Below are 12,002 nucleotides of genomic sequence, written 5' to 3'. Positions count from 1 at the left end.
AAGGGCAAGAAAGCCAATGGAGGTGGATGTTCTAGTCACCAACTGAGCATGAAGTTCCTACGCTTCCATCCCCCGGAGATGACATCACTTCCCACTGAATGAAGGTACCATATTAGTGCCACAAAAGCTGTCTGTGTCTTGCTTCAAACAAGAGCCCAACTACAAAACATCCAAGCTATTGGCAGATGTCACAAGTAATTGGAACACAGAATCTACTACTTTCTCACTGATTTTGCCTTGGAATGGAGGCCAGACAATAGTTGAAGAGATTTTCTATGTGAAGTATTGGCTTTAAAATGAGGCAGACCAATATGAGTTTTAGTGGAGTTGGGCAGGATCTCATGAGATTCCCACCACTGTGGCTGAAATGTCACCAGAACTACCGAGGATATTTCAGCATCAGCATCTCTAAATCGTAGCCCAATTCATTAAAGCCTGGACCCTTGTCAAAACTCAGTCTGGATGAAAACACCACTTCCTCAGATCATCTCTAATGGCCACTCTGAATACGTACATACATGTTTACAAACAAATATTGCAATAGCAAGTGTGTATATATAAATATTAAAAATGTTCCAGCAGCCTTATACTAAGGAGATATGTAGATAGGATATAAAAATTTCAACAAAAAGTGAATTAGAGCACAAAGAAATAGGAGTTGATAGTTGCACTAATATAGGATCTAACATCTAAAGTTGCTTGACAGTTTTGCAGAAATCGAGGCTCAGACTATTATCTCTATTTTATAGCTGAAGTGACAGACAGAAGTTAAATAACTTGCCCAAAACAAGGAAGTCAGTAGAAGGGCCAGATACACAACTCAAGAGTCCAGGTCTTGCAGTCCTTGCACTTACCACACAGCCAAGCTTACTCTCATGCTTTTGAAAAGGACAGCTAACAGACCAAGATGCTATTCATCAGGTGAAACACCAACAGAGTGACAAAAAATATTTCTTTTCCCTTTCCTCCCCCACAGAAGTCTAACACACTATACTTTGCAGTTATGACTGAAACAAGGTTAGTGGGGGGTGGTGTGCAAAGAAAGCCAAAATCACACTTGCATATAGGGTAACATGACAGATCAGTATTGAGGGGCTTAAGTCAAGAAGTTCTTTTAAACCTGGACACATTTTTAATTATGACAAATCTCAAATAATAATACTACTCAGAACTCTTAGAAAAACCATCAATTGACCTTCTATTAGAAGCATTATGGCAGCTCACAAAGCAAGATGAGGGATAAGTGAACCTCTGAGATTAGAGACTTAAACTGGAGCTGGGTAAATTAACTCAATAGTTTTTCAGTGAGCTGCATGATTTTTTCCAAGTTTTTCCATCACCATATGTGATACTGACTCATGTTCTGTTGCCTTTGGCAAAAGACACTAGTATAAGCTCAACCTTCTGAAAATAGCTGAGTGCCCTAGCCAAATCGGGTTTCAGTGAGCTAATACAGCTATATGTAAAACTCAAACACACATGGAAAGCATTGGTTCAATCTTTAGTAAGCTTTTCTGGGCACAGACAGATCCAAGTGAATCTATTTTCAGTGGGACCCAAATAATTTCCTTTTGTGCACTTTTCAGGGATTTAGGATCCTATTTTGTATTGAAAAAGTGTCCAATTCAGCAACAAGAACAAATGAAAGTCTGCTTTGTATGCTGGCTGCAAAGAAAAAGAAGCTGAGGTCCTTTTTTCTTTAAAACCCAAATTTCTATTGCAGACTGGAGGGGAATAAAAGTTGTTTTCCCTTCTGTTCACTGCAGTTTCAGCTACAATTATCCAATGTCAATAAAAAATATTTTTGATTTTGAACTGCTCGTGTGTCAGTGGGTGATCTCCTGGGTCAAGCATCACAGATATGAAGACTGTTTATAGATCACCATAATCACTTCTCTGGAGTAATATAACTTTAAATTCATTTAGTTCATGGGCTTATCTTCTCCAAGGTATTTTTTTATTTGCCCCCAGAAAACCCCCACAGTAAGCCTTATGAATACTAAGAAAATACTTTAGGAGTCTAGTCCAGTATTATATGGATAGCCACGCACCGTAGAGATAAACAATGAAGCTTACACTGACATGGGCCATTAAAATTCCTCATGTCATTTAGGAATGAAGTGGATTTGTGTTGAGGAATTTTTGCTGTTTGTTTGGGGATTTTTTTTTTAAACAGGAATTCAGTGTTTTTCAATGGAGTTCAGCCTGCTGGATCTGAAGTTACCTGTGGTGCAGCAGAAATGTTAATAGCACAAGAATAACTATACTATAGATTTTCAGTGTTTTGCTTTAAGCAGTTCCCAGTCATCTGTAACATAACAATGATCTGCTGAAGCAAATGCAGGTGGCAGCTGTGATGGAAGTTTATAGTTGTTTACACTAATTGGAGAACAGATTTATATGAAGGAAGGACTATCCTAGGAGAAGAAATAACTGGCTTTAAAGGTGAAGAAATCTATAGTGTGGAACAAGCCACTATAATATGACTGATGAGTAAGAGAGGATGACAATAATATGTTGATATGGTTAACTTCGAGCACCCGTTTTCACCAAAAAAGATTCAAAAGTGACCCTTTAAATCATTCATTTGCTAAAGTATGTGTAAAAAAGTCTATATGAAAAGTGATTATTTAAGCTTAAGTACTTTTGAACAGGAGAGGTAATGGTAAAACGTACAAGCTTTAACAAAAACAGACTGCTATTTATAGAAATATCTACCTCTATTTCACAGCCTATATCCTTAGATAAAATAGTGTTTCCTGCATGTTAACACATTATATTTAATATTTTTATTTATAGCACAGATTAGAAACCCCAAGTAGCTAAATAAAAAGGAATGGTTAAAACGGCTGATGTGTTCACTTAAAATTTTTCAACTGGTTTGTTTTTTTGCCAAAATAACCTGCGTTAGAAGACAGTTCCTGCAAATACAGCTGGCAGCATTTTTATATGTGAGACAAACCATGGAACTATGTTAAATAAATTCTGCCTGAATAGTTCCATCAAACTTCACAGAGAACCATTATTCACAACTATAATGCTAATTTCCAGAAAATACCACTGCTGGTGCCTACTAGCCCCCAGATTGAAAGAAATATTCAGCCTAATTGTGTTCCTGTTTTAAAAATAAAAAGAAACGTGATTGTCTTTGAAAGTGATTCATTCTATCTTGCAACAATTGTTCATTTTAAACCAGATCATGGTTTGAAGTCCAAGAGATGAATAAGCTTCATGGACAACGTGTTAGGAATTTTAAAATATCCAGTACCTGACGATGTATGAAAACAACTGATCCTAAGAGTCTCCAAGTGCCACCCTGCCGATCTACATGAAGCATGCGAAGTATCTGGAGAAACCGGATTCCTCTGAAAGAAAAATGTGAAATGAAAATCAAAAACTTAAATATCGATACAAAACTATTTTTTTAATCTGCACACAACCTTCAGGGTACATTTATATAGTATAAAAAAAAAACAGAAAAACCCCCATGTTCCTGATCATTCTTCAGGATGCTGAGCAACTTCTGTTCCCAGAGATGTGCCTGTGGATTAAGGCTATTCGGTACCTTTTGTGTGTGGACCCATAATTTCAATACTGTAGACTACTCTGTATTTAAATGTATAGTATATCATTATACCAAATAGTTAAATAAATTGTACACATATATTTGTTCATACTCATAAGCACATTACATTTTTACTTATTTGTGACTCTCAAATGTTTGCTTTCTGAGACCATTCAGTACCAAAACTTTACTAGCATGAACACTGGCAAAAAGTAAACTTTTAACTTTGATATTTTCCAAAAGCAAAACGTGAATTGAATATTCAACTGTAAAAGTCACAATTCTCATTTTGATTGGATGATTTATGTAACTAAAAACAATCAGTGAGTAGAGACAATGCTATGCAACTTAAGTAACCAACCAGAACATGAATTTCAGACTCTCTTGAGACGTCAGCTACAACAGTGCCATATGAACACCTGTACTCACTTTCAGGTGATATTGTAAAGAAGCAGGCAGCATCATCTCCCCTAAATGTAAACAAATTTGTCTGTCTTAGCGATTGGCTGAACAAGAAGTAGGACTGAGTGGACTTGTAGCCTCTAAAGTTTTAGATGGTTTTGTTTGAGTGCAGTTATGTAACAAAAATCTACATTTGTGAGTTACACTTTCACAATAAAGAGATTGCGCTACAATACTTGTATGAGGTGAATTGAAAAATACTATCTTTTTAGCATTTTTACAGTCCAAATCTTTGTAATCAAAAATATAAAGTGAGCACTGTATGCTGTATTCTGTGTTGTAATAGAAATCAATATATTTGAAAATGTAGAAAAATATTTAATCATTTTTAATTGGTATTCCATTATTTAGCAGTGAGATTTATTGCAAATAATTTTTTAAATTCCGATTAATTTTTTTTTAGTTAATTGTGTGAGTTAACTGTGATTAATTGGTAGCCCTAAATTAAACAAATCTTAACATACACATTCACCTGTGGGAACAGAAAGTACATATTTGTTCTGGACATTTATGTCTTCATAATCTTGTCAGTTCTTATATGCCAAAAGTCAGTGCCCCGTAAATACCTTAGACATATACTAAAGGGAGTTGTATATATGTGGGCCCAGTCCTGCAAAGTGCTGACTTCCTCACTTCCCAATAACTCAAGTGGGAGGGAGGGCACTTAACACATTATAGGAGGTGCAGCACCCCTTTGCTGGATTAAGCAAAGTGGGAATACACCTCCACCACTCCTTATCGCTCCTTTCCAGTATTTACTCAGTTTACCATCCAAAACAACTTTGTGCTACTTGGGGCAAGCTGAACAAACACTGCATAAATCAAATGCGTCTGGTTCCTGCATGGTATGTGTTACCTGTGCCAGATAAAATGCAATTGTGCTTTGATGGATTTAAGTGAAGTAATTACACATTCTCCAAAAAAGTACCAAGTGAATTAAGTGGTGTCTGGATTACTACTTAAATAAATCAACGTGCTGTAATATTCTTTTTTCCTCTTCAGAACGAGTGTTGGATGTTTTGTATGGGACATAATGTTTCTTTAGTTGTGTCCTCTCTGCTTCCACACTCACACCCATGCAGTATGCGTTGCCTCGATGCTGCCTTTCCCAATCAGTGACCGAGGCACAATGGTACTCTGAGTTCTTCATAGTCCATTTACCTTGACATTTTGATAATCTTTGGTAATAACAATTGAGCATGCATCTATAAACCCATCTTGTATTTAGTTACATTACAGTCACTAGAAGAACGTACCTTATGGCAGATGTGGCGAACACCTGCCCATTTGATCCTACACTCAGAACAATAATTGAGGCTATCACAACAATAAGATCTATTAAAAAAACACATTGAACATTAGACTTATGCACTTAAACAGTCACTGAACACCAGATGAAAAAAGCAAACAAAAACCAAATGACTTTAGTAGAGTTTTGTTGGAACAGTGAGTTAACATAGCAGAGTTTCACATCTGGAAAACCAAGATTAAAATCTGGTTTAGGCCAAATGAAAGCATGTTTGGTAATCACATCAAAACTCCCTATTATTTCCACTTCAGAAAATGAGCACCCCCATCCCACTCCCCATACACATGCTAAAAGAATGTTAAGGTTGGAAACTCAAGCACTCAAAGTTTAGGAAATGCCAGAATTCAGGTTGCTCAGGATACCTTAATTTGACTCCACTGTGCTGTATGCATTATGATGCAGTCTTTAATTACATGATTACATTCTATTTTTTTTTCCTCAGGACTCCTACCTCACTCAGTGCACAGGAGGGATAGCGTTTAATGTATTTTGTTTCCTCATCATCATTCAATGCGTTACCCATGCCTTATTCACTGCACGCTATTTAAACCTTGTTCTAAGGCGCAATTATTTCCTCCTCATGGTCCTCACCATTATAGTTTTAGAATGTTTCACAATTATTAAATTTATTTCCACAACACCCCTGTGAGAGGAAAGGGTGTTATCCCCATTTTAAAGATAGGGAACTAAGGCACAAAGAGATTAAGGTCAAAAGTATCCACCTATTTGGGTGCCCAATTTGGCACACCTAGGACCTGATGTTTCATTAGCATTATATCACACTTAATATGTTCAAAGAATAGCTCTCCCATTGACTTCAGTCACACTTCTGAGTCCTCAGCACTTCTGCACATAAGACCCAGTAGTCTCAAAGCATGCACGGAAAAGTTTGCTTCAAGTGCCTTATCCAGCATCACATCGGACCATTATGATCTAGTCTGACCTCCTGCACAATGCAGGCCACAGAATCTCACCCACCCACTCCTGCAAAAAACCTCTCACCTATGTCTGAGCTATTGAAGTCCTCAAATTATGGTTTAAAGACTTCAAGGTGCAGAGAATCCTCCAGCAAGTAAGCTGTGCCCCATGCTACAAAGGAAGGCGAAAAAGCTTCAGGGCCTCTTCCAATCTGCCCTGGAGGAAAATTCCTTCCCACCCCAAATATAGCGATCAGCTAAACCCTGAGCATATGGGCAAGATTCACCAGCCAGATACCCAGGAAAGAATTCTCTGTAGTAACTCAGATCCAACCCCATCCAACATCCCATCACAGATCATTGGGCCTATTTACCATGAATATTTAAAGATCAATTAATTACCAAAAATCATGTTATCCCATCATACAATCTCCTCCATAAACTTAGAGTTTAATCTTAAAGCCAGATAAGTATTTTGCCCCCACTGCTTCCCTTGGAAGGCTATTCCAAAACTTCACTCCTCTGATGGTTAGAAACCTTAGTCTAATTGCAAGTCTATAATTCAATTCTCCATGGTAGCATTCAACTCCTTTACTACGGCAGACCCCTGCCTCATTCACTACACATCTTCCAACTTTTGCAACAAATAAGGCAAGGGTCCTACAGTCAGTCTCCTTCACTACACAGCCCTGCTTCATCCCTACAGCAAGTCCCTTGTGCACTTCCTGTCCTTTTCGGGAGGACACTGGTTGTCAACCTGTCCGGTCTATGCTCTGGCACCACTTCAGCACATTGAGAGCACCCTACAGGAACCCTAGACAGCCTCCAGAACACGTTTCTGGAGTTTTTCTGGCCAGTCTGCACTGGGTCTCTGTGGCTGTCCTGAGCCTCCCCTTATGGGAGGGCAGACCAGGCCTGCTCTGCATCCAGGCAGGTCCACAGCTCCTGCATTCAGGCCCTTCAGCGACAGTGCAGGTAGTCATACATGAAGCATTTTGGTGCACATCTGTCTCCATCAGCTCCAATATGCCAGGCAGCTCTTATCTCCTGAGACCTCTCGGAGCTACCAGTCTTTTACTGGGACCTACTCAGGACCTGGAAGCATCTAGTGTCAGTGACCAGGTCCGTAGCAGCCACTGTGGAGAAGACCCTCCTTGCAGAACCCCTCCTACACAACCCCATCTCTATGTGCAGGTGAGGGAGTCCCCCTTGATTCACTGGAAGTTGGTCCTGGCTGGTACCACCAGACTCTAAAATGTCTGGGATTAGGATCAGAGGGATTATAGCACTCAGCCAGTGCATGGAGCTGCCCACCCTGCTCTTACCCTGTTGTGTGCTCCAGGAGGCAAGGGCAGCCTTGTCTCCTCCTTCTCTCATTTTCCTCAAGTGGATCCTGAGGAAGAGTGATCCCCGTTCACTGCTGACCCATCTGTCCAGGTGGAGCAAGTTGGAAGGGGAAGTGCCCTCTTCTATTCTCTACTGGTATCCGGTATCCAGGCAGATTTTCTCTAGGTGGCACCCCTGAATCCTCTGACTCCTTTGTGGAGCAGTGGGCACTGACTGGGGTTTTCTGCTTAGCATCCCCTCTGGATCCTGCATTGGACCGATATCCTCACTCCCATCCCTTTTTTCACATTTGTTACCCAAAGTACTCTGTTCTCTGGACTTTGTAGTCCCTCCCTGTGGCTGAGGCCATAGGTCTTTGAGTTCTGGGAAGAGGTGGACCCAAAACTAAATAGGCCTATGAACTGATTAAGGCAGAGGTGCTGTGGGAAAAAACCAGGATGCAATCATCTAATTAAAGACTATCACAATACATATCCACAAGGGGGACAAATTAAGGTTGCACAACCAACCCTTATTCTGGCATTTCCCAACTTTTGAGCATTTGACTTTGGAACCTTAGAGCTCTTTGAAAATGGGGTGTGTGTGTGAGAAGTTACTTAGGCTTTTAAAAAAGCAAACTGAACACACGAATTCCATCCAGTAGCATCATATTGATACCCATATGGGACATCAGTAAGACTAAAACCTTTAGCTCCACCACACAGACCCCTGCAACTTGAGCTAGCAAGGTAAATGATAGCAGTAGTAAGTAGTCATCCTTTATGTGGACTGACATAAAGGAGCTCTGGTATGAAACTGCAGAAAAACCTGAGAGTCTCTGGATTAAGTTTAGAAGCGTGAGCAACAAGGGTGATGTCGTGCTAATGTACTCAATGCTTTTTTTGCCTAGGTCTTCACAAACAAGGTCCACTCCCAGACTACTGCACTGGGCAGAGGTGACCAGCCCTCTGTGGAGAAAGAAGTGATTCGGGACTATTTAGAAAAGCTGGACGGGCACAAGTCCATGGGGCGGGATGCACTGCATCCAAGAGTGCTAACGAAGTTGGCGGATGTGATTGCAGAGCCATTGGTCATTATCTTTGAAAACTCATGGCGATCAGGGGAGGTCCCAGATGACTGGAAAAAGGCTAATGTAGTGCCCATCTTTAAAAAAAGGGAAGGAGGAGGATCCGGGGAACTACAGGCCAGTCAGCCTCCTCAGTCCCTGGAAAAATCATGGAGAAGGTCCTCAAAGAATCAATTCTGAAGCACTTAGAGCAGAGGAAAGTGATCAGAAACAGTCAGCATGGATTCACCACGGGCAAATCATGCCTGACTAATCTAATTGCCTTCTATGATGAGATAACTGGCTCTGTGGATGAAGGGAAAGCAGTGGATGTGTTATTCCTTGACTTTAGCAAAGCTTTTGATACACAGTCTCCCACAGTATTTTTGCCAGCAAGTTAAAGAAGTATGGGCTGGATGAATGGACTATAAGGTGAACAGAAAGCTGGCTAGATGGTCAGGCTCAATGGGTAGCGATCATTGGCTCCACGTCTAGTTGGCAGCCGGTATCAACTGGAGTGCCCCAAGGGTCGGTCCTGGGGCCGGTTTTGTTCAATATCTTCATAAATGATCTGGAGGATGGCGTGGACTGCACCCTCAGCTAGTTTGTAGAGGACACTAAACTAGGAGGAGTGGTAGGTATGCTGGACAGTAGGGATAGGATATAGAAGGACTTAGACAAATTAGAGAATTGGGCCAAAAGAAATCTGATGAGGTTCAACAAGGACAAGTGCAGAGTCCTGCACTTAGGAGGGAAGAATCCCATGCACTGCTACAGACTAGGGACAGAATGGCTAGGCAGCAGTTCTGCAGAAAAGGACCTAGGGGTTACAGTGGACAAGAAGCTGGATATGAGTCAACAGTGTGCCCTTGTTGCCAAGAAGGCTACCGGCATTTTGGGATGTATTAGTAGGGGGCATTGCCAGCAGATCAAGGGATGTGATTGTTTCCCTCTATTCGACCTTGGCGAGGCCTCATCTGGAGTATTGTGTCCAGTTTTGGGCCCCACACTGCAAGAAGGATGTGGAAAAATTGGAAAGCGTCCAGCGGAGGGCAACAAAAATGATTAGGGGACTAGAACACATGACTTATGAGGAGAGGCTGAGGCAACTGGGATTGTTTAGTCTGCAGAAGAGAAAATGAGGGGGGATTTGATAGCTGCTTTCAACTACCTGAAAGGGGGTTCCAAAGAGGATGGATCTAGACTGTTCTCAGTGGTAGTAGATGACAGAACAAGGAGTAATGGTCTCAAGTTGCCATGGGGGAGGTTTAGGTTGGATATTAGGAAACACTATTTCACTACGAGGGTGGCGAAGCACTGGAATGGGTTACCTAGGGAGGTGGTGGAATCTCCTTCCTTTGAGGTTTTTAAGGTCAGGCTAGACAAAGCCCTGGCTGGGATGATTTAGTTGGGGATTGGTCCTGCTTTGAGCAGGGGGTAGGACTAGATGACCTCCTGAGGTCCCTTCCAACTCTGATATTCTAGGATTCTATGACACAGAAGAGAGATGAGACACTTTGCCAGTGGGTTTCAGATAGTTGCTGACACTAGAGGAATGTTGAGACTCAGGAATCTTGGCACTGATGAGGCTCTGGAGAGGAGCATGTCTAGTGGGTACAGACCTTTTTATCCATTCCCCACAATCTTGACTCCTCCTTCCCCATCTCCAGCAACTTGTCCCTGGCTCAATCCTTTCTTTTCTTCAGCCATGGTTCCTCATCCCAGTCTCAGTCTTCTTTCCCACCTCTCATCCTGGCTGTTCAGAGATCTCTCCCCTCTTCCCACTTGTTTTCCCTGCCCCACCAATTTCCTGTCAGTCCCAATCTGCCAGTCTCAGTCTGTGAGTGAGCTCCTGCTGGGGGGGAACACAGAACATGCCCCCCCTAAAGGGGTCAAAGTTAAATGTCTGTGCATGCCCCTGTATGAGGCACAAACTCAGCAAAATGGCAGTAAATAGCCTACTATGTGGAACAAATGGGGCAAATAAGTGACATATGTTCTAAATGTACAATTTCACATTTTAGAGGTTTTTTGGTCTCATTCTCTGGAACAGACGTAACATCTTTCCTGTTTCTTAGGCTCTGGATCAGTACCTAGCACATTAAGCACTATTTCCCTAGAAGCCTGAGACAGGCTGCAGTGTTGCTTTCGTGCACCAGTGGTTTCTTCATTTCTATGACCAGGTCCCTGAAAAACATCTCTCTCTTACTTAAGGATTTATTAAGCCAGGTACAATTCAACAACATCCAAATAATATATGCATTCAGACATACGTCCAAAATGTTCGCAAAAACTACTATCAGCCAGCGTTTGCCTATCCATTTTGTGATGGATGAGGATACCATCACACATGTCCTTTTGTTTTGTTATAAAAATTAATTGTATCTGTTTTGCTTCAGCCCCAGAGGCAGAAGCATCTGAGTGCATAGACGACAACAGTAATACTGCTTTCCCCTTTTTGGGTACATAAGTCACAAGGGTCATATTTTCCTGGAAACCAAACAAAACTGGAGTGGACAGGTTTTGCCAGTTGGAAAGGAACTGAACAGGAATTTCAGGCTTGTTCCTTCTCATTGTGCCAGCCAAAGTTAGTTTTTTGGGGCAGCAAGTCCAACACTGGTGAAAAAATTATCCCTTGTTGCCTCTAAAACTTGTGCCAGTTCGTTAACTATGTTTCTTGTTGCTGCTGCATTTGCCTCTCTGCCACCGTATAGGTCAGCATTTAAAATACACGAAGCTGTGAAGTCACAGCATAGCCAGAATTTACTGCCAGATCTGGCTGATTTTGAAAGCATATAATGCCTGAAAGGACAGCAACCATGGTAAGCCACCAGCTGTTTGTCCATGGACAAAAGTCAGCTTGCTAAGCAAGTATTTCTTATTTATACATATAGGCATAGCACATAATAGGCAGAGCACATAGTAATACCTACAGCCAAGTGTTTCTATTATTAACTCAACAATTTGATTTCTAATTTTCCCAATATCTTTACATTTGGTCTACAACTTTCAATATCCGGTGATTTTGAGCAAAAACAATTCACCCATTTTTCAAGTACAAAAAACAAAAAAAAATCCTTTTTAACAAAAACTTTGAATTGTTTTTAGCAGCTCTAGTAGTTTATGGTATGAAGTTTATGGTCTGGAGATAGCTCTTAGGCTGGATATATGCTTTTTAGTGGTCCAGTGAAAATCTGTCTGTAAGGACTCAAAATAAACAGCCTGTATGCACATACTTTGAGTTCTGACTTACAATAATGTGGTTTTTCTCTAACATTCACTCAGTGTTTTATTGGCACAACACTGGTAGGCTTATATAACTTGACTGGAATTTCACATTCAATGTACAGGTGCTCC

At 41.0% G+C, this 12,002-nt stretch overlaps 1 protein-coding gene across 1 annotated transcript in view; it reads right to left on the bottom strand.

Moving 5' to 3' along the window:
* Positions 1-12,002, bottom strand: part of LOC140907760 (potassium voltage-gated channel subfamily KQT member 1) — a 744,183-nt gene that overhangs the window by 652,113 nt on the left and 80,068 nt on the right. The window contains exons 4-5 of the mRNA XM_073334512.1: positions 5,284-5,362; positions 3,269-3,365 (exon numbers count right to left, since the gene is read on the bottom strand). Of these exons, the coding sequence (XP_073190613.1) occupies positions 3,269-3,365; positions 5,284-5,362 (176 nt within the window). The remainder of the gene's footprint in view (positions 1-3,268; positions 3,366-5,283; positions 5,363-12,002) is intronic.

This window comes from Lepidochelys kempii, chromosome 1, assembly GCF_965140285.1.
Source record: "Lepidochelys kempii isolate rLepKem1 chromosome 1, rLepKem1.hap1, whole genome shotgun sequence".
Lineage (NCBI taxonomy): Eukaryota > Metazoa > Chordata > Testudines > Cheloniidae > Lepidochelys > Lepidochelys kempii.
The sequence above is the reverse complement of the archived record's forward strand: the minus strand, read 5'-3'. Positions and strand labels throughout refer to the sequence as shown.